We start from the raw sequence: 19,788 nt of genomic DNA, 5'->3' as shown, positions 1-19,788 counted from the left end.
TCTCTGACTGTTTTCTTCCTTTATTTTGGTTGACTGATGTGAGGTTAACACATAAAACGTTAATTCAATTTAAATACATGTGCACACTTTAATACACCTCAAAGCACAAAACCTAGAGATAAACGCAATAAGTCAACCACCTCGATAAATGTGGCAAGAGAGGTTGTACTGGGACAGAAACAGTATGGGTCAGAAATAACACTGGATGCCAGAGAGACACACATTGGAAATAGCATCCAACTACATGGATCCAAACTGCTGTGATAACAAAACATTATATTACATTTGTATACACATCGCTTGCTTGATTTCCCAGACACACAACAGCACCAGTTAAATACCATGTAAGCACCTTATGAACACACATCCCACTGGGCATAAACTGGTTGAATCAACGTTGGTTCAACGTAAATTTGTCAATGTTTTGTGACATGGAATCTATGTGGAAAATATATTGGATTTTTAAAAAAGCTATCAATGTCAACTTATTTTGAGGGTGGAATTTCAACCACGGGATTATGTCATTGTTGTAACCAATTTTCAACGAGATTATGTCATTGTTGTAACCAATTTTCAACATAGACAAACCTTGTATAAAATATGTTGAATTTGCACTTTTGAAACAACATCAGATCTTCAACGACATATCCACTATCAGAAAAAAACCAATAGGTTCAGCAGCACCTTCTGTTGGAGAGTTGATCTATATACAGCTATTAATTTGGTTTCCCATCAAGGGTTTTAACCAAGCCCAGCCCTGCTTAGCTTTGATATTTGTCACTGACCAGACTAGGACTAAGTGAATGAATAGAACTACATCAAAGTTTATGTAAAGTACATTTAAAGTTTGACTAGATTTAGTACTATTCTTTAACTTAGATTTTTGGTTGAGATGGAGACGCAAATCCAACATATCAATTATTAATTTGTAGACAAACTGGATATTGAATAGTATTTGGTTGTCAACGCAACCAAATATCAACATTTGAAGGAGATTTATCTTCTGATTGGATAGTTCCATCTGTGCCACTGACTTAGTCTGGCTTTAATTCCAGTTTGTCTACAAATTAATTATTGATATGTTGGATTCATGTCTCCATCTCAACCAAACATCTAAGTTAAAGAATAGGACTAAATCACATCTGACTTTAAATGCACTTAAACTTTGATTTGATTTAGTCACATTCTTTCATTTTGATTCTTGGTTGTGATGGAGACATTAATTCAACATATAAATTGTTAATTTGTTGACAAATTGGAATTAAAGCTATACTAAATCAGGGCAAAAAAGATACATCTCCTTCAAATGTTGATACAAAACACAATTCAATATCACTTTTGCAATACAGTAAATAGCCTATTAACTTGACGACAAGTTAACAAATGATATGTTGGATTCATGTCTCCAATTTAACCAAAAAATAAAAGTTAAAGAATAGGATGAAACCATCCAAGCATTAGATATCCTTTAAAATATTGATATTTGGCTGACTTTTGGAATACAGTAAATAGCCTAAAGTTAAGGCTATCTTACAAACTAATGTAACAGTATTTATTCCATCTTAAAATGAGTAACACACATCCATGGTCACATTTTGAGGTTAGCCTACAGTAACTATAAATGTCTTCTGTAATAATTGAAAGCGTGCATGTTCAAACACCACAGGTCTGTGGAGGTCTTCACAATTGCTATAATAATCTGAGCAGAATCTCGAACATTATTGATCACTTTGTACTATGTGATTTTAATGTAGTCTCAGCTGCAATCCAGGTCATTTGGTAGTGCTATTAAATTGTGCAGTGATAACACATCAAATTGTTGTATAAATACAAATTATCTGACATTTTATTCCCATTTGAACCTTGTGGTTTAAAATGGTTGAAAGCGCAGTGATAACATTTAGATTATAACTACACTAGAAATCACCGTTTTTCAAATTGGAATTTGATTGTGCATTTGGATGGTTGAATGCATAGTGATAACATATCGGAAATTCAACAAACTTCTGGCTGACTTTTTGAGTGGGTGAATAAAGGTTGAAATTTCATTGATCAACGTCTCAACCAAATATTACCCACATTTCCACGTTTAAATTACGTGGAGTGCCCACTGGGATACAATGGCAGGGATACAGCCACAACGTCACATCTCTATGGGGGATACATCAAGATATTTTGGATTAGGGATTATTTTGTTACAGGGCACATGATATAGAGTATCAAATGATATTCACTGTCACAACAGTTGCTAAATTAAAAGATGTGATCCAACGTGACTGCTATCACTCCAAATCAGTTGAATATATGGAACTGATGAAAAAAAACAAGTGGTCATTTTATATCAGCGTTTACATTTTATGAATAACTCAACATCTAGTGAAAATAGATGCATTTCTAAGTAAAAATAGAAGTTCGGTGTCTGTATTCTAAAAACTACTTGTTTTGCTTCTTTGGTCCTTCTGAAAATGTCTACACTGGTCTGAAACTAGGCCAGTGATATATGGTTGGGAATTTGGGACAGTGATATACGGTTGGAAATTTGGGACAGTGATATATGGTTGGGCCAGTAACCAGGTTTCCATCCAACCTTTTCATGCGAGTAAAGTACATGTCGGATAAAACAATGCCACGACAGGTCTGGTGGAAAAAGCACATTTTTGTCGGTAAACTTTCCAAATTTCGACAAAACAAAATATAGTAGACAGTGTGTCTGTAAAATTAATAATGCGAGAAATGGCAGTGGAAACGCCTTCATGTGCAAATATTGATATAATATCGAAATAAATTTGGAGTCATGTGATGATATTGTGTGGTCCTCCCACTACGACTACGGAAAGCATGCAGTTTATTAGGCTATATGAAATAAATGATGATAAACTTTAACCCATTAAACGTGTATTTATGTACACTACGTCATCACACACATACTGTTATCCGCAACACATCGATTTGATGGAAACATATCTGGTGGGAATATGCACATGTTGTTTTAATGCAGATTTTAGAATGATCGCATGAAAATCTGTCACCAATTGGATGGCAATCTAGCTATTGAGTGAGACAGAATCAGAAAGTCGAATGATAGATGTGGAAATAGTCGAATATTAGCTATAAAGGGTATGATGAACTCGTAAGTACTGGTTGTTAGTTGAACTTAACTGTTTGGTCAGACAGGTGCTGTTAAAGCAATGCAAAATATTTTAGGTGGAAACTGCTGAAAGTGATGATATTACAATTAAACTAAAGTGCTTTGACATGTAAAGGATTTACACAGGTTCATCTACTACCATTTACCTGTTCACCAGAACAGGTCAATATTCCAGCTAAACACTTTAGTAAGTGGTCAATTGAAACTGATTTTACATGAAAAATATGAGTATGTCCTTTAGTATCCTCTATAGCTTAGATTGATGTGAGCTGCATCCTGGCCTCTTAAAAGACTGATTTTGAAAGTGTCATGATTCTGATAAAAACATAGAATGGGTGAAATGCTTTCAGTGCCTTCTTTTGATTTCCAGATAAATAGGGAAGATGGGGGCGATATAGTCCAAATAAGCCCCTCCCCTTGTGATGAAACAAGAAAACAACAAAGACTTGTGATACAAGTTGATACAACTAGGAGCTCTAACTACAGAATATATATATATATATGCATTCTAATATATACATTCTTTAGCATGTTTTCATATGTAAAAGGATTTAAAAATACAAAATAAAATATACAGCTAATCAAAAAATACACTATTAAATCTCAAGGTTGGCCGGGTTTCTCAAGAGATATAAAAAAATACAATAAAACCAGACTTTACAGTTGGGTCGGTTGCCACAGCAGCAAAACAACGGAGCCAGGCAAAGAGAAGAAAGAGGAGAGCAAGATGGCTTGATAATGAGAGGTAGATGGGGGCAGTTCAGTCGTCGTCACTGTCGCTGCCTGACTCGCTCAACTGGAGGTCGTTCCCTGTGGAAACACCAACACACACATTGCAACCACCACCTACAGACTTCAATCGAGAGATAAATTATTAGTTGTCCCCCAACGTAGAGTGCTACACTGGCCCTACCAGCCCTGGTACTCACTGAGCGTGTTCATCAGCTGGTTGCTGCCCTGTTGCCTGTCTGCTCCTCCGTTAGCCATGGGATTACGGTTGGGGGAGGGCTGGATATGGGGGAGAGGGAGTGGGACAGGTTGGGGGTGAGGGCGTCATGCTCCCCATCACTGCTGGAGCTGTCGTCCCCACTACCAGAGCCACTGGCAGAGTCAGATGAGCTGCTACCACTACTGCTGCTCATTTGTTCAATAACCTCCACCTCCGCTCGCAGCTCTGTGCCAGGACAGGAGGGGGTGACAGAGGCAACAGTCAATAGAGAAACAAGAATGATCACTTGGTAAAAGTGGTGGCAACACATGAAGAGGCTCACCTCTCTTGATGTCATCTAGTTGGGGCTCAGGGGAGGGGTTGTCCTTGGAAGGGGAGGGGGAGGTCTTGGCGCCTGCACCAGGCTTAGTGGGGGCACGGAACTGCGCTGGAGGCTGGGTGGCAGTGGCACGCACCGACTGTTGCTCAATCCTGGCCTGGATCTTACTGCTGCCCTCCGCTCTGAAAAACAAAGTCAACAGCTGCACATCTATTGTCACAAATGATCTGCAAAACACATTTATCCTAAAGGTTAATTGTTACTATGCATTTTTGAGAGTGTTTTGGTTAACCCCTCACCTGGTTTTCTTGACCTGGATACTGCTGCTCAACTTCTCCAGCATGTACTCCCCAGTGTCATGATTGATGATAAGAACACAGTCTTTCTGATATGGCCGCTTATTCCCTTTGAATACTGTCATGGGTGGTGTAGAGCCCTACGAACAACACAATAACAAGTATCATGATCGAGTACAGTGTTTGCTTTCATCTTTCTGCAGTTGAGTTATCAGATTTTTTTGGGGGTCATTGTACAGTACAGGCAAATGACCACAGTTGACTAAAAAACACCCACTCTTACTGGAATGTGAGGTAATGTGATGGTGACTTCCTCTCCTTTACCGACTTGCAACTCTCCTTCGCAGCTTGTGTCAATTGAAGCTGGTTTGAAATCATCTACAAGTGTGAAAGAGTGGGAAAGATAATTATAAGGTCAGAAATACTAGTTACCTGTCCAAAATTGTAATCAGTAACATAACTTTAAAATTTCCCAAACTCAATAATGTAATCTGATTACTTTCCCCTTAAGAGGCATTAGAAGATGTAAAAATAATACAAAAGGGCCCATCAAACAAATTTGGTGTGTCATCATAGTGGTCTCTGACTTGTGGTCAGACTAGTTCAGGTGGAACAACCTTACATTTGCACCTTTCTTCAGTACTGAATTGAATGTCATTGAGAAAACAGAAAGGTGTTAATGTATTTTATTTGCAAACATCCTTCCTGAATTTAAAAGTAATCACCTAGCTAATTTACGCTACCTACGTTTTCAAAAGTATTTGTAATCTGATTACAATATTTTTGCTGGTAACGTACCGTACCGGAGTACCGTTCGTTTTTTTTGTACTCAAGCTAGCTAACAGTAACAAGCTACATTGTTAGGTAACGTTAACTAGCTGACCAACTTGTCAAAAGGCGTGACTAAAGTTGGGTATAGTAAAATAAACTTCACATATTTACACATTTATATTTAATCACTAAAAATAGTCTGGCTACTAACATCTGATGGTGTGAAATGACGATTTTGGCCTCTTCTCAAAGCTCTCTCCGAGCTTCAAAACATGTTCTTCTTTGTCCAAGAGCGGATTTGTACTCCCATTCATGACTCTGCTGGAAGTTTAATATTCACATTTATTTAAATTATGCTGCGTTAAAAAATGTAATGATGATTAGATACTTTAGCTAGCTGTGCAGCTATCCATACGTCACATGACCACTCCTTTTCCTGTTTTGTTCCAGTGCTGAAATGTCACCGATAGGATCTGAACACCATAATTGGGTTGACCCCAAAATAAACACCCACAAATCAGCATATTTAGTACATTAGAATGAGTAACAATGTATTATTATCTATTAGCATAATAATACGAATTTCCCTCATACGAATAAGTACAACGTTTTTACTGACTGATATAAACAGGCCGGAATCATCGTAACCAAACACTGTTCCCACACGGACGAAGAAGACGACATGCCACACGAGAAATCTTAGAACATTTCTGGAACATTTGCGTTCATAAACAATGTATGTGGAAATATTCCCTGCATTTTCATTAAGTCTATCACTATAATGTGTTAGTACCATCCATTAACATTAGCTGTATAATTTAATATGGATTGGTGAAATAATAGATTTGAGGATGTCAAGGACGTGCTGCTATAAGCTACTATCGTAAACTACAGTAGTGCAAGTTATGGCACTATCAAAGCAACACGACACCTCCAATGTTGTACTTCCTGGAGAGGAACCCAAAGACGGGTTGCCATGTCTTATTCCACCTGTCCAAAGAAAAACATGTACTGGCAGGAATTTGAATGAGAAAGAGATGGAGAAACTGACAGGTGACCAGACTTTGGTATCTGACTTCAAGCAGATGAAGTTGGAAAAGGAGGCACAGAAAAACTGGGACTTGTTTTACAAAAGGAACACAACAAACTTTTTCAAGGATAGGCATTGCACCACCAGAGAGTTTAAAGAACTGAAAGTGTGCCTTGAGGTAAGAAGATGGCGTAGGAAGTTGTTAGGTTCCCTACTAGGGGTGCATCCCAATTTCTTTCTCTCGGTTTGAAGTCCAGAAGCTGGTCCTGCTTGAAGCTGGCTGTGGGGTTGGGAACTTCATCTTCCCACTACTGGAGAGGAAGACCTCAACATCTTTGTCTATGCCTGTGACTTCTCACCACGAGCTGTGGAGTTTGTGAAGGTAAGAAGATGTACCACTGATGATCCAGAGCCAGTGAGACTTTTAACAAAACAACACTGATATCCAGTGTCATTTTCATTATCCTCAGGAACACTCCCTGTACTGCACTGAGCGCTGCAGTGTGTTCCAGTGTGACCTGACAAAGGATGACCTGAGGGGTAATGTCCCAGTGGGCAGTGTGGATGTGGCCACGCTCATATTTGTCCTCTCAGCTATCCACCCAAACAAGATGCAGCAGGCTCTGGACAACATTTACAGGGTGAGACAGGGCTGAGGAAAAGGATGAAACTGCATTAAACACTTTAAACACCCTCAAAGTAACTTGTGACTGAATTGACGTTCTCTGTGTCAGGTTCTGAAGCCAGGGGGCATCATTCTGTTCAGGGACTATGGCCTGTATGACCACGCCATGATGAGGTTTAAGGCAGGAAACAAACTGGGAGAGAACTTCTACGTCAGACAGGATGGCACCAGGTCTTATTTCTTTTCCAAAGGTCAGTCCATTCCTCTTTCTCTTTCCTCTCCTACATTTTCCCTCATAGTAGTTATTTTATGGTTTTTGTCTTTCTTTCTTTTCAAATTACGCACAAGCAGGTCTCTTCTATGGGACTCTTTCTCTGTTTGTTTATACATTTATAATCTTGATTATTGTCTAATCTTGATTATTGTCCAGTGCTGCAAGGAAAGACCTAGTTAAACAGCAGCTGGCCCAGAACAGAGCGGCATGTTTTGCTCTTAATTGTAATCAGAGGGCTGATATAAATACTATACATGCCAGTCTCTCTTGGCTAAGAGTTGAGGAGAGACTGACTGCATCACTTCTTCTTTTTCTAAGAAATATTGATGTATTGAAAATTCCAAATTATTTGCATAGTCAACTTACAGACAGCTCTGACACACACACACACTTACCCCACCAGACATACAACCAGGGTTCTTTTCACAGTCCCCAAATCCAGAACAAATTCAAGAAAGCGTACGGTATTATATAGAGCCATTATTGCATGGAACTCCGTTTCTTCTCATATTGCTCAAATAAACAGCAAACCTGCTTTCAGATAATGCAACCTTTCCCCTATTTGACTTCGATAGTTTGTGTGTAGGCATTGATATGTAGGCTACGTGTGCCTTTATTTATTTTTTATGTAGTTCTGCCCTTGAGCTGTTCTTGTCTATTAATGTTCTGTATTATGTTGTTTTGTGTGGAGCCCAGGAAGAGTAGCTGCTGCTTTTGCAACCGCTAATGGGGATCCTAATAAAATACCAAATCTGAACTGTCTGTGTTTCAGAGCTGTTCAGAGCTGGCAGACCTGTTCAGAGGGGTGGGGTTCGAGAGTGTAACCAATGAGTACGTGCTACGAGAAACGGTCAATAAGAAGGAGGGGCTTTGTGTGCCCAGGGTGTTCCTTCAAAACAAGTTCCGAAGGCCAGACCAATTACAGGGCTCCTGAAGTCCCTTTCCTCAACAAATGTTTGAACCCTTTAAAGGCACAAGTGGACTGAGACCTTCATATATAAATGGACGTCATTGGACAAAAGCCTACACTGCCGTATTGCTGATTACGTGCCGTTTGTTTGATTATGCTTTTTTATTAATAAAACTGGTGGAAAAAGTACCCAATTGTCGTACTTGAGTAAAAGTAAAGATACCTTAATAGAAAATGACTCCGGTAAAAGTCACCCACTAAAATACTACTTGAGTAAAAGTAAAAAAAAATGTGTGGTTTTAAATGGTAAATCAAAAGTAAATGTAATTGCTAAAATATACTTAAGTATCAAAAGTAAATGCTATTCATCATTTCAAATACCTTATATTAAGCAAACCAGAAAGCACAATTGATGTTATATTTACTGATCGCCAGGGGCACACTCCAACACAGACATCATTTACAAACAAAGTATGTGTTTAGTGAAGTCTGCCAGAGCAGAGGCAGTAGTGATGACTGTGTGTTCTCTTGACAAGTATGTCAATTTGACAAATTTACTATCATGCTAAGCATTTGAAATGTAACGAGTACTTTTGTGTATCAGGGAAAATGTATAGGAGTAAAAAGTACATTTTCTTTAGAAATGTAAAAAATTGAAGTTGGAAAGTACAAATACTCCAAAAAACTACTTAAGTAGTACTTCAAAGTATTTGTACTTAGTTACTTTACACCAGTGATACAACTATATGTGTATATGATGGAGAATTTCTTAGAGAGAATGGTTTGGTTAAAGTTCCAATACTATTTTTTGCTGCCAACTTTTCCAATCATGTAATACAACATTTTTGTTTACCACAAGGGGGCAACAAAACCTGTAAAAAAAAAAATGTAACATCAAATGCTCCTTGGTTAGTCGAAATAAATAATGTCTCATTTTTTTATCCTGCTCAATTTGTTTTATATTTCCAGGTGATCATGTTTACCTAGCATTCATACACAATGTGCATAGTTGGCAAACCCATGTTGACTTGTAAAAAATGTAAAAGTGATGTTTTAATGTAGATATCTTGCACCTAACCATCTCTGGTGGACAGATGCATGCAACATATCTGACACAATTATGCAAGATTTGACTTCTTGGTGTCTGAGATTCTGCACCTAATGATTCTGAGTGGGCAGGATTTGTTTTAGTGCAACAGTAACAGATCCTGAGATGTTTAAGTTACCACTACGATAATACCTCTGCTTTTATGTCTTTAGGCACTGAACAACAAGCATCTGGATTAGATTCTGAGACCACCTCTTGTTTTTTCTGTCCCCCCTCCAAATCCACCCTTCTGTGACACCACTAAGTGACCCCTGACCCTGTAGTAGGATGAGTCAGCAGCAAGCAACTGAATTTTTAATCACATGTAACCTTTTCAAAAACCTCTACAGGTGCTTATCCTGTCTGGGCGTGTGTGTGTGCATATGTGCAGGTGCAAGGTTTTTTGTGTGTATTTTTTCATGTGGAACTGACCCCACCACGCGTTTGCCCTTTCCAGCAGTGGACTGGGTCAGTGTGGGTTTGTGCCATGTCACCTTTGGGAGATGAGACAAGGGAACACCTTTCACTCCTCTCACATCATCAGGAACGTGAGGGAAGCTGGATCCACATGAGGAGTCTGACATTCAGGGAAATGCACAACCCCACCAGACACTGTCTGCTGACACCTGGGGCTCAAAGGCTCCCTTCTGGCTTTTCATAGCCTGTTCTGGGTTTACTGATTCAGTAGATGATGGCAAAGCACTGCTGTTTTAAAAGGGTTCTTTAATCACCAGGTAGGTTCACGTGGGTCTGGGCATCCTTTTGGCAACCCAGAACCAAAGTGTTTGCAATGACGGCCTACCCCGGCTAAACCTGGGCCAATTGTGCGCCACACTATGGGGCTCCCAATCACAGCCGGATGTGATTTAGCCTGGAATCAAACCAGGGACTGTAGTGACAACTCTTAGCACTGAGGTGCAGTGCCATAGACCGCTGCACCACTCTGGAGCCCATGTTAATATCTGTCCACAAGAGATTAGTCTGAGAAAGGCTTTGCACAGTTTCACTGACATTCATCTCTGATCGAGATCTATCATTTGTTTAGAAATGGGGTTGATTTATAGATCAGATTAGCAGTGCAGTGCCCAGGTCAGACTGACCCTACCCACTGGGTACAGAACTCAATTCAACGTCTATTCCACGTTCAATGAATATAGTACATATCTATCAGCGTTGTCCGTTCTACATAATCCATCTCTCTCCTCAATGTTCTGAACGTTCCGCCCTACTAAACAGGACCATGCCAAGATCCGCCTCTCTTATATTGCTGTGTCTTTTCCTTTATAGAGAGGGCACTTCCTGGCTTGTGAGATAAGGTTAGTACATCGTTTCCTGTATAATTACCTAGGAAGGGATCTTAATGATATTGACTTGTATTGATTTCAGTAAAATAAATAAATACATGTGTTCACAGTCCTAGATGTGACTTTTTGGGGATTATGTTTTTTTTTAAGTATTGGAGAAACACTGTTGTCTATGTAGTTATGAATGTCTATTGAAATACTAATCCTGATTTCACATTGGTTCTTGATATACTGCATCCCTCCACTCCCCGCCTGATCACTGCCATCCTACTGGGCTGTATACAATATATGTGATCCTCCTAAATGAGGCATGTTATCTCTGTCGGTGAATGGGTAGCGGATGTATTCCAAGACGGTTTTCCAAACGGGACACGACCCAATCAGATTGGAGCGCTGTGGGAAAAGTCATTGAGGTTTTCCTGACTGGTTGATCTGCTTCCTCCCGTCGTCGTGTCTCGTTATTAACACTGTCAGTGAACTGGAGTTCTGACAGGCCCGCTCTAGCTGCTCTGTCCGCTGGCTTTAAGGTGAGCAGCCAGACAGTCTGAGTTACATAACTGTCAAAACAATCACCCCCCTCAATCTGCCTGTCTGCTTGCCAGCCATCCTCTGCTTCTCTCTTTTCCCCTCTGATTGGAATGAAAACAAGGGTGTCTGGATGTGGGTATGGGAGAGAAAGAGAGAGCGATAGAAGGAGTAAGTAGGCACCTGTGTTTGTGTTGACTGTACCTGTGTGAATACAGGTCCAAGAGGTGTGTGTTTGTGTTGACTGTACCTGTGTGAATACAGGTCCAAGAGGTGTGTGTTTGTGTTGACTGTTACAGGTCCAATAGGTTGCTGTACCTGTGTGAATACAGGTCCAATAGGTGTGGGTTTGTGTACTGTACCTGTGTGAATACAGGTCCAATAGGTGTGGGTTTGTGTTGACTGTACCTGTGTGAATACAGGTCCAATAGGTGTGGGTTTGTGTTGACTGTACCTGTGTGAATACAGGTCCAATAGGTGTGGGTTTGTGTTGACTGTACCTGTGTGAATACAGGTCCAATAGGTGTGTGTTTGTGTTGACTGTACCTGTGTGAATACAGGTCCAAGTGGTGTGTGTTTGTATGTGTGGGAGAAAAAGAGGGTGTAATACCTGGATGTAGTCCCACTCTGCAGAGATGCTCTCCTCCTGTCCCAGCTATGGGAACAGCCCTAAAGGCAGCGCCGTGTCTGAGTACCCTGTACTTACGTACTGTAGCTCACCTTACAATCCACGGATGTCTAATCACGTACTGCACAAGGACCTCTTATATTCTGAGGTTAATGAACAAAATGGGCTGTTGAACAGAACTGTGCCTGAGGATAAGGGTCCTTCACTGATGATGTGAATGGTGCTATTTGCCTATCTAATCATATTTACTATATCTGGGTCACATGGTGTCTGAATCAGGACGGGACAAACACAGCTAACAAGAAGTGAACCTGATTAGATTGTATGGGCTCCATAGCTTTGATAGGTCTGTCTTGTCATCATAGTGCACTGCAGTAAAATAACTGGAAATCAAACATTCTAATGGTAGTTGAATGATAACCAAGCCTTATGTTCTAATGTCAAACAATAGCACTGATATGTGTCATTCAAAGCCTCTGTCGCTTCACAAGCTCTTTATAACATTACCACCTACACATTACATTTACATATCGGGCATTCCATTACCTTAGATTGAGAGAAAGTGAGATTTAAACAGATTTAGATATAAAAAAAAATGTCCATGAAAAAAGGGGACAGTTCCACTCAGATGTAAAAAAACAATCCCAAATGAGTCCTGTCTAACATGATTGGTGTGGGTTTTTACACAGCAGCATCTCAACTTCTGAAACACAGATCGTGTTGCTTTAAATAATGCATTTTAATATGATTTTAGAACATAAATGTGCCTTATTATGGGTATAATTTCAACTTGAAGGAATTGTTATAAAAAGCTGGAAGCTATAAATCAATATAACAAAAGGTTTTGATTATATAGGCCATTTCCCATATTGATATTACTTGGGGTGAGTATTTATCTACAACTGACGTGCGCAATACCATATGAATATAATTCTATATCTATGAATGATACATCATCAGATTGTTCTTGAACTCTATTTCTTTGAATCCAGACCTAACAGACCAACATAGCATGTTTAATCTATAAGACATCCCCCCCCATTCATTTACTGTATCATGCATTGCTTATGGTGTTGCGCTGCTCAGCACTGGGCTACTTATGTTATGAGTACACAGTATATGGTATCTGAGAATTGGAAAAAGTGAGTCTAGAATAGAGAGTATCTGGTATTTTGGAGTTGACTAATACAAAGAGGGTATCTGGTTGGGTATGGCTAACTGGCATTTGTGGAATGCAGGGGAATTAAATATCTGAGGGTATTCATTAAATACCAATACCATTCATTATTATCTGAAATCTGGAACATTTTATTGTGGTAATAAATATATATTAATGACATTTATAAAAAAGGTATTGAGCTTCCCAAATTGAATATTCAGCGTGTTATAACTGTTTTACCACACATTAAGTAGACTGATGGTACATACATCTATACATGCATCGGTTTGGGACAGCAGAAGGGGCGTAACGTTACGCTGTAGACACTCGTACACAAGTCATTTCATCGTCACTTGCTCAGCGTATTGGACGCAGACAGAGCGCTGCTCAGTCAATTGACATACATGACGATTATCACTCTTTTGTCTTTCAATCACCTGTATATCGACTTAATTATACATATTTCAAAAAATCGTTTTTATCATTGCCAACGTTGCAGTGTGATTGAGAGTGTTCTGGAAATTCCTGTGTCGCTGTGAGAGCGTTTCTTGGAAATTGGCTTTGTTCGCTCCGACAGCACACAGCTTTATCATCCAGAATGGACCATTTGGAGAAGGAACATAGGTCTGACGAAGATTCGGAATACGAAGAAGAGGAGGTGGACCCTAGAATTCAGGTACGTTATAATAACAATTGCTCTTTGTTTCAATTGAGACTAACTAATTAATTCATTTAACTTCATTTGATACGTTCACTATCCAATGGACATTTTAAGAGTATGTATTATCACTGGCAGAAAGTCTGCCTGATTTGGGGTCAAATTGTAAAAAAAAAAAATGTTTTTATTGATTTATCAAGAGCGTCTGTCTACCTTGAACAAAATGTCTGTATTGTACCTGACTTAGTTGCGATGTAGGCCTACTGGTTATGTTTATGATGGGCTATGTTTTAGCCAACCTTGTTTTTGAGTTAATGGAATGCATGGGAGTAAAGGCCTGACACCCAAATAGCATGTTCATCTGAATATACCTTCTGCTGTGTATTAGGCTATTCATTGGTTGAAAAATAACACTGTTTAACCTTAAAAGCTATGTACATTTAATATATCCATAAATCAAGATAGTAGCTGATTCTTGTGTTTGTTCAGACCATCACTCTGGCTAACTTCTATTGTTCAGTCTAGTATTTCATAGAAGTGTAACACATTCCAGATGTTGCAGACTTCCCAGATACTGTACTACATTCCTTTCTCTTGGTGTTGCTCAATATTGTCCTTTGCTCTCTTTCTTACAGGGAGAACTGGAGAAACTCAACCAGTCTACAGACGACATCAACAGATGTGAGACACAACTGGAGGTAAAACAGTACACACACACACACACACACACACACACACTTTCAAGTTTGACATACATTTTCCCTCCAAAGTGCACCACATGGCTGACACTGATTGACAATTACAAGGTGACCCACTATCAAAGAATTCCTTTCAACCGTTAGACATTGACCTCTGCATATGAAAGATGATCTGTTCAGGTCATTGAGGTGGTTTATGTTGCAGAATGTTGATCTTTGGATGCTGTTAAATGTCAGGAAAGTAGTAGCACACGGCGCTGTCAGTCATATACCTTTTTGGAACTGTATTAAAAGGTAAAGTGTCTTTAGAAAATCCATTTGGTGAAAGGAGCCATTCAGTCTATAAAATACCTGTCATTTCTAATGTTACTGGATTCTCAGCATAAAGCGTCAATAACTTAAAGTACAATGTTTCCATTGATCTTGAGGTTCAATGAGTGCTTGTGGAATATTTACTCATTTTTCGAGTTCCGATTATACCCCCTCTGTGTTGTTGTTGAGTCAGAGGATCCTGGTCAAATCTGTTTATTTGTAGACCCAGTTTGATGTGGTCTCTCAGTGCACAGAGGTCTGCCGTTGGATTCAACAGTGCGCCAATCGTGGAAGCGTGTCTATTTGACATGGACCTGAGTCCTTCCCGGTAGCTCCTCCGATCTGGAATCAAAATGAATGTCTCAATATTAGATAAAGGCCTCTGTGGGAACCCTTAGCATCGGACACACAAACAAAATATTATCCAGGATGGTTTGTTTCTGAGAGCACGGGTTGATGTCCAACTTCTTTTTAAATGCATTTGACTTTAAAGGGGATAAACACACAGATGTACTGATTCACCATTTCTCAAACCACCTCTCAAGTACATACCCGAGGGAAGTAGGGGTGCTGAGGGTGCTGCAGCACCCCCTAAAAAAATCGGAGTTAAATGTTAAAGGAAGAAATCGTAACTACTGCTCCGTACAGATTTGGCAGAGCTTCTGGTGTTGATGGAGTGAGGCGGATCGCCAGCAGCAGAGCCCAGTGGATGTAAGCCTGTCATCATGCCCTGGTAATGGACCATTGGCTGTAGGGTTTGTATTGATCATGTCAAGCAGCACGTGTGACAGCTTTTGTGACAAGGGGAAATGCAGAACAATGGCTGAAGTTCCATAACATCTGAGAGCATTTTTTATTGCATTCCGAGGCCTTTCATTAATATCAATATCAACATCCAAGTGGAATAAGCTGTAGCTGGGTAAAGGGCAATACAGTTACACAAATGGACTGGATTGAATTAGAGTATTTTTAGGTTTACCACTGTGTGTTTTAGATGGTGTTCAGTGTATGAGGAGGCTGTGACAGAGGAGATGAAATGCGTCACAAAAGGAACGCTCTGCTCGACCCTGATGTGTGAGAGACTGCACTGTACTGTAACCTCTGAGGTGTGAGAGACTGCACTGTACTGTAACCTCTGATGTGTGAGAGACTGCACTGTACTGTAACCTCTGAGGTGTGAGGGACAGAGAGACTGCACTGTAACCTCTGAGGTGTGAGGGACTGCACTGTACTGTACTGTAACCTCTGATGTGTGAGAGACTGCACTGTACTGTAACCTCTGATGTGTGAGAGACTGCACTGTACTGTAACCTCTGAGGTGTGAGGGACAGAGAGACTGCACTGTAACCTCTGAGGTGTGAGGGACTGCACTGTACTGTAACCTCTGAGGTGTGAGGGACAGAGAGACTGCACTGTAACCTCTGAGCTGTGAGGGACAGAGAGACTGCACTGTAACCTCTGAGCTGTGAGGGATGGAGAGACTGCACTGTAACCTCTGAGGTGTGAGGGATGGAGAGACTGCACTGTAACCTCTGAGGTGTGAGAGACTGCACTGTACTGCAACCTCTGAGGTGTGAGGGACTGCACTGTACTGTAACCTCTGAGGTGTGAGGGACAGAGAGACTGCACTGTACTGTAACCTCTGAGGTGTGAGAGACTGCACTGCACTAACCTCTGAGGTGTGAGGGACTGCACTGTACTGTACTGTAACCTCTGAGGTGTGGGAGACTGCACTGTACTGTAACCTCTGAGGTGTGAGAGACTGCACTGTACTGCAACCTCTGAGGTGTGAGGGACAGAGAGACTGCACTGTACTGTAACCTCTGATGTGTGAGAGACTGCACTGTACTGTAACCTCTGAGGTGTGAGGGATTGCACTGTACTGTACTGTAACCTCTGAGGTGTGAGGGACAGAGAGACTGCACTGTAACTCTGAGGTAACAGAGAGACTCTGAACCTCTGAGCTGTGAGGGAGACTGTAACCTCTGAGGTGTACTGTAACCTCTGAGGTGTGAGAGACTGCACTGTACTGCAACCTCTGAACCTGCACTGTACTGTAACCTCTGAGGTGTGAGAGACTGCACTGCACTAACCTCTGAGGTGTGAGGGACTGCACTGTACTGTACTGTAACCTCTGAGGTGTGAGGACTGCACTGTACTGTAACCTCTGAGGTGTGAGAGACTGCACTGTACTGCAACCTCTGAGGTGTGAGGGACAGACTGCACTGTACTGTAACCTCTGAGGTGTGAGAGACTGCACTGTACTGCAACCCTGAGGTGTGAGAGACTGCACTGTACTGTAACCCCTGAGGTGTGAGAGACTGCACTGTACTGCAACCCCTGAGGTGTGAGGGACTGCACTGTACTGTAACCTCTGAGGTGTGAGAGACTGCACTGTACTGCAACCCCTGAGGTGTGAGGGACTGCACTGTACTGTAACCTCTGAGGTGTGAGAGACTGCACTGTACTGTAACCTCTGAGGTGTGAGAGACTGCACTGTACTGTAACCTCTGAGGTGTGAGAGACTGCACTGTACTGCAACCCCTGAGGTGTGAGGGACTGCACTGTACTGTAACCTCTGAGGTGTGAGAGACTGCACTGTACTGTAACCTCTGAGGTGTGAGAGACTGCACTGTACTGCAACCCCTGAGGTGTGAGGGACTGCACTGTACTGTAACCTCTGAGGTGTGAGAGACTGCACTGTACTGTAACCTCTGAGGTGTGAGGGACAGAGAGACTGCACTGTACTGTAACCTCTGAGGTGTGAGGGACAGAGAGACTGCACTGTACTGTAACCTCTGAGGTGTGAGGGACAGAGAGACTGTACTGTAACTTCTGAGGTGTGAGGGACAGAGAGACTGTACTGCAACCTCTGAGGTGTGAGGCACAGAGAGACTGCACTGTACTGTAACCTCTGCTGTATCAGCTATTGGATAAAAAGAGGGAGATGGTGGAAATGAGAACAGAAAAAAAGGGGATGGAGTTGAGGGAGAGAGTGGGGGAGGAAATGCATTACGAGGAGAGATGGAGCAAGGGGGGACCTCATCCTCTGAATTTTCTCTATTGAGAAATAGATGGTTTACATGGCCTGTTCACACACGTTGTACAGTTTTCATACCCAACAACTCCCCCTTGTTGTTCTGAGACTATAATGCATGGTGCCTCCCCGGCAGTGGCCTCTTGCTATGCAGGAGGTTGGGTGGCTGGTTTTCTCTCCAGGACGGCAGGTATCTGATAACCGCGGCAGAATTCCAGTCTGACAGAGTACAGTAAACAAACATGTTGGGCCAGCTGAACAGCAAGTACCAAGGTGTAGCAAATGGCAAACAGTGGTGGTGGAGCCATCACTGTATTTGGTTCCTTGATCTGCATACACACTGAATGGGAAGGAGCTAGGGTTTAGGGGCTAGGGTTTAGGGGCTAGGGTTTAGGAGCTAGGGTTTAGGGGCTAGGGTTTAGGGGCTAGGGTTCAGGGGCTGTTTTCGGACCTGGTGTTTGTCCTCAGATGCCAGCTTGTTGCAGGATGAGTGATGATGTCACAGGAAGTGTGTGTCCCTGCCCTGTTCTCACAATTGGCCTTCTATCCCTCAGATTTGAAATGGTAATAGGAAGGATATCTTAGTCCAGAACACTGGTGCAGATTCATATAAAGTCTCTTTACATATTTAACCTTTCAAAGAATTGAAAAAAGTCCAATAAACTTATTGCATAAGTGCAATATATTTTTTCCACACTGACATCTCCAGGAATCTGTTTTCATGCTTGTTTTTTGTTTTCTGTCCACCATGATGTCTCCTTCTGGACGTCACACTTGAACCCACTTGTTTGTTCTCAGAAAAATCTCCTCTGCCTTATCTAAAACGGTTTCAAGGCGAATTCATGTTTTGGACTAGATTAGATGAGGTTTGATATGATTGAATAGAGGCCTGTTATTGGCTTTATCAGCATGCTTAGCTGGGGCTTTTACATCTCACCACCATGACGGATGAATAAACATTAACAGTAGCTGATGGTGTGTCACATAAAAGGCTATTTCCTATGATCATTTCCATATGGCCATTTCTTTGTTAATTGCCTGTTTGCTTCTGTCTGAAGGTTACATCGACATAGCTGCCCCTGTTAACTTGATAACAGACTAATGCAATTTTAGGACACTGGCCTTTTCAATTCTTATAATCGAAGGAGGGGGAGCCCCGACTCGTACATCAATATGTATTTAATTACCTTAAGAGTCTGACTGAATACTCTGGTTTTGTGAAATCCTGTTGCGTCTAACTTAATATTTGCTGTGAATTGTTAACTCCGGTTGGTTAAATGGTTAAGAACAATGACGTAAGATTGTCATCGCCTTAACATCGAGATGAGTGTTGAGTCTTCTATGACCTTTGTGAACATTCATAGCAAACAAAGTGTTGGAAGTTCACTAGAGTCCTAGTTAACCCTTTCTCCCTGTTTCTCTCCAGGATGCCAGGCAGAGGTTCCGCACAGTGCTGGTTGAGGCCACGGTGAAGCTGGATGAGCTGGTCAAGAAGATTGGGAAGGCGGTGGAGGAGTCCAAACCCTACTGGGAGGCCCGGAGAGTGGCCAGACAGGTGAGACACCACTGGGTGGATAGGGGGACTACGGGCTGGGGGTCTCTGCTCATATTGTTCTAAGAAACAGTCCAAAATCTTTTATTTATTGGAAACGCTTTATTTGCCTAGTTCCCATTCTATTTGCCTAGTTCACATTCTATTTGCCTAGTTCACATTCTATTTGCCTAGTTCACATTCTATTTGCCTAGTTCACATTCTATTTGCCTAGCTTAATTGAGATTCATTACAACCAGCACCATTGCATATTCTTTGATACCAGGTTGACTACCACATAATTTCTAAATACTGGGGGGGGGTGGCTCTGTGTGAAGCTGTGATCTTGGTTCCCTTTTCTGCAAAGCCGTAGTTATTGTTAGAGGACAGCTGCTTCCCCCTGCTCATCAAGATAAGAGCCCTGCAGCTGTAAACAGTCAGAGAGGAATCGCTGGGACCAAACAAGACGTGAAAAGGTTTTTAAAGGCCAACCGTTCTTCACTTCTTCTTTTATTTTGTTCCCTACG

General features: G+C 41.3%; 2 protein-coding genes and 1 pseudogene across 2 annotated transcripts in view; 2 read left to right on the top strand and 1 right to left on the bottom strand.

Moving 5' to 3' along the window:
- Positions 1-4: 4 nt before the first annotated feature.
- On the bottom strand, positions 5-5,920 carry eaf1 (ELL associated factor 1). The gene is given in 7 exon segments (XM_064948274.1): positions 5-3,958; positions 4,078-4,195; positions 4,198-4,322; positions 4,420-4,598; positions 4,716-4,852; positions 4,996-5,090; positions 5,695-5,920. Coding segments are annotated over 7 exon segments (807 nt in total). The 5' UTR covers positions 5,798-5,920; the 3' UTR covers positions 5-3,908.
- A 232-nt stretch (positions 5,921-6,152) lies between these two features.
- Positions 6,153-9,274, top strand: LOC135522213 (tRNA N(3)-methylcytidine methyltransferase METTL6-like; annotated as a pseudogene).
- Positions 9,275-13,346: 4,072 nt separating this feature from the next.
- LOC135522212 (SH3 domain-binding protein 5-like) overlaps positions 13,347-19,788 on the top strand; it is a 33,221-nt gene continuing 26,779 nt past the window's right edge. Inside the window, exons 1-3 of the mRNA XM_064948272.1 lie at positions 13,347-13,701; positions 14,319-14,381; positions 19,157-19,285. Coding sequence (XP_064804344.1) covers positions 13,624-13,701; positions 14,319-14,381; positions 19,157-19,285 — 270 coding nt within the window. The 5' untranslated portion in view covers positions 13,347-13,623. The remainder of the gene's footprint in view (positions 13,702-14,318; positions 14,382-19,156; positions 19,286-19,788) is intronic.

The sequence above is a fragment of the Oncorhynchus masou genome, chromosome 30 (genome assembly GCF_036934945.1).
Source record: "Oncorhynchus masou masou isolate Uvic2021 chromosome 30, UVic_Omas_1.1, whole genome shotgun sequence".
Classification (NCBI taxonomy): domain Eukaryota; kingdom Metazoa; phylum Chordata; class Actinopteri; order Salmoniformes; family Salmonidae; genus Oncorhynchus; species Oncorhynchus masou.
The sequence above is the reverse complement of the archived record's forward strand: the minus strand, read 5'-3'. Positions and strand labels throughout refer to the sequence as shown.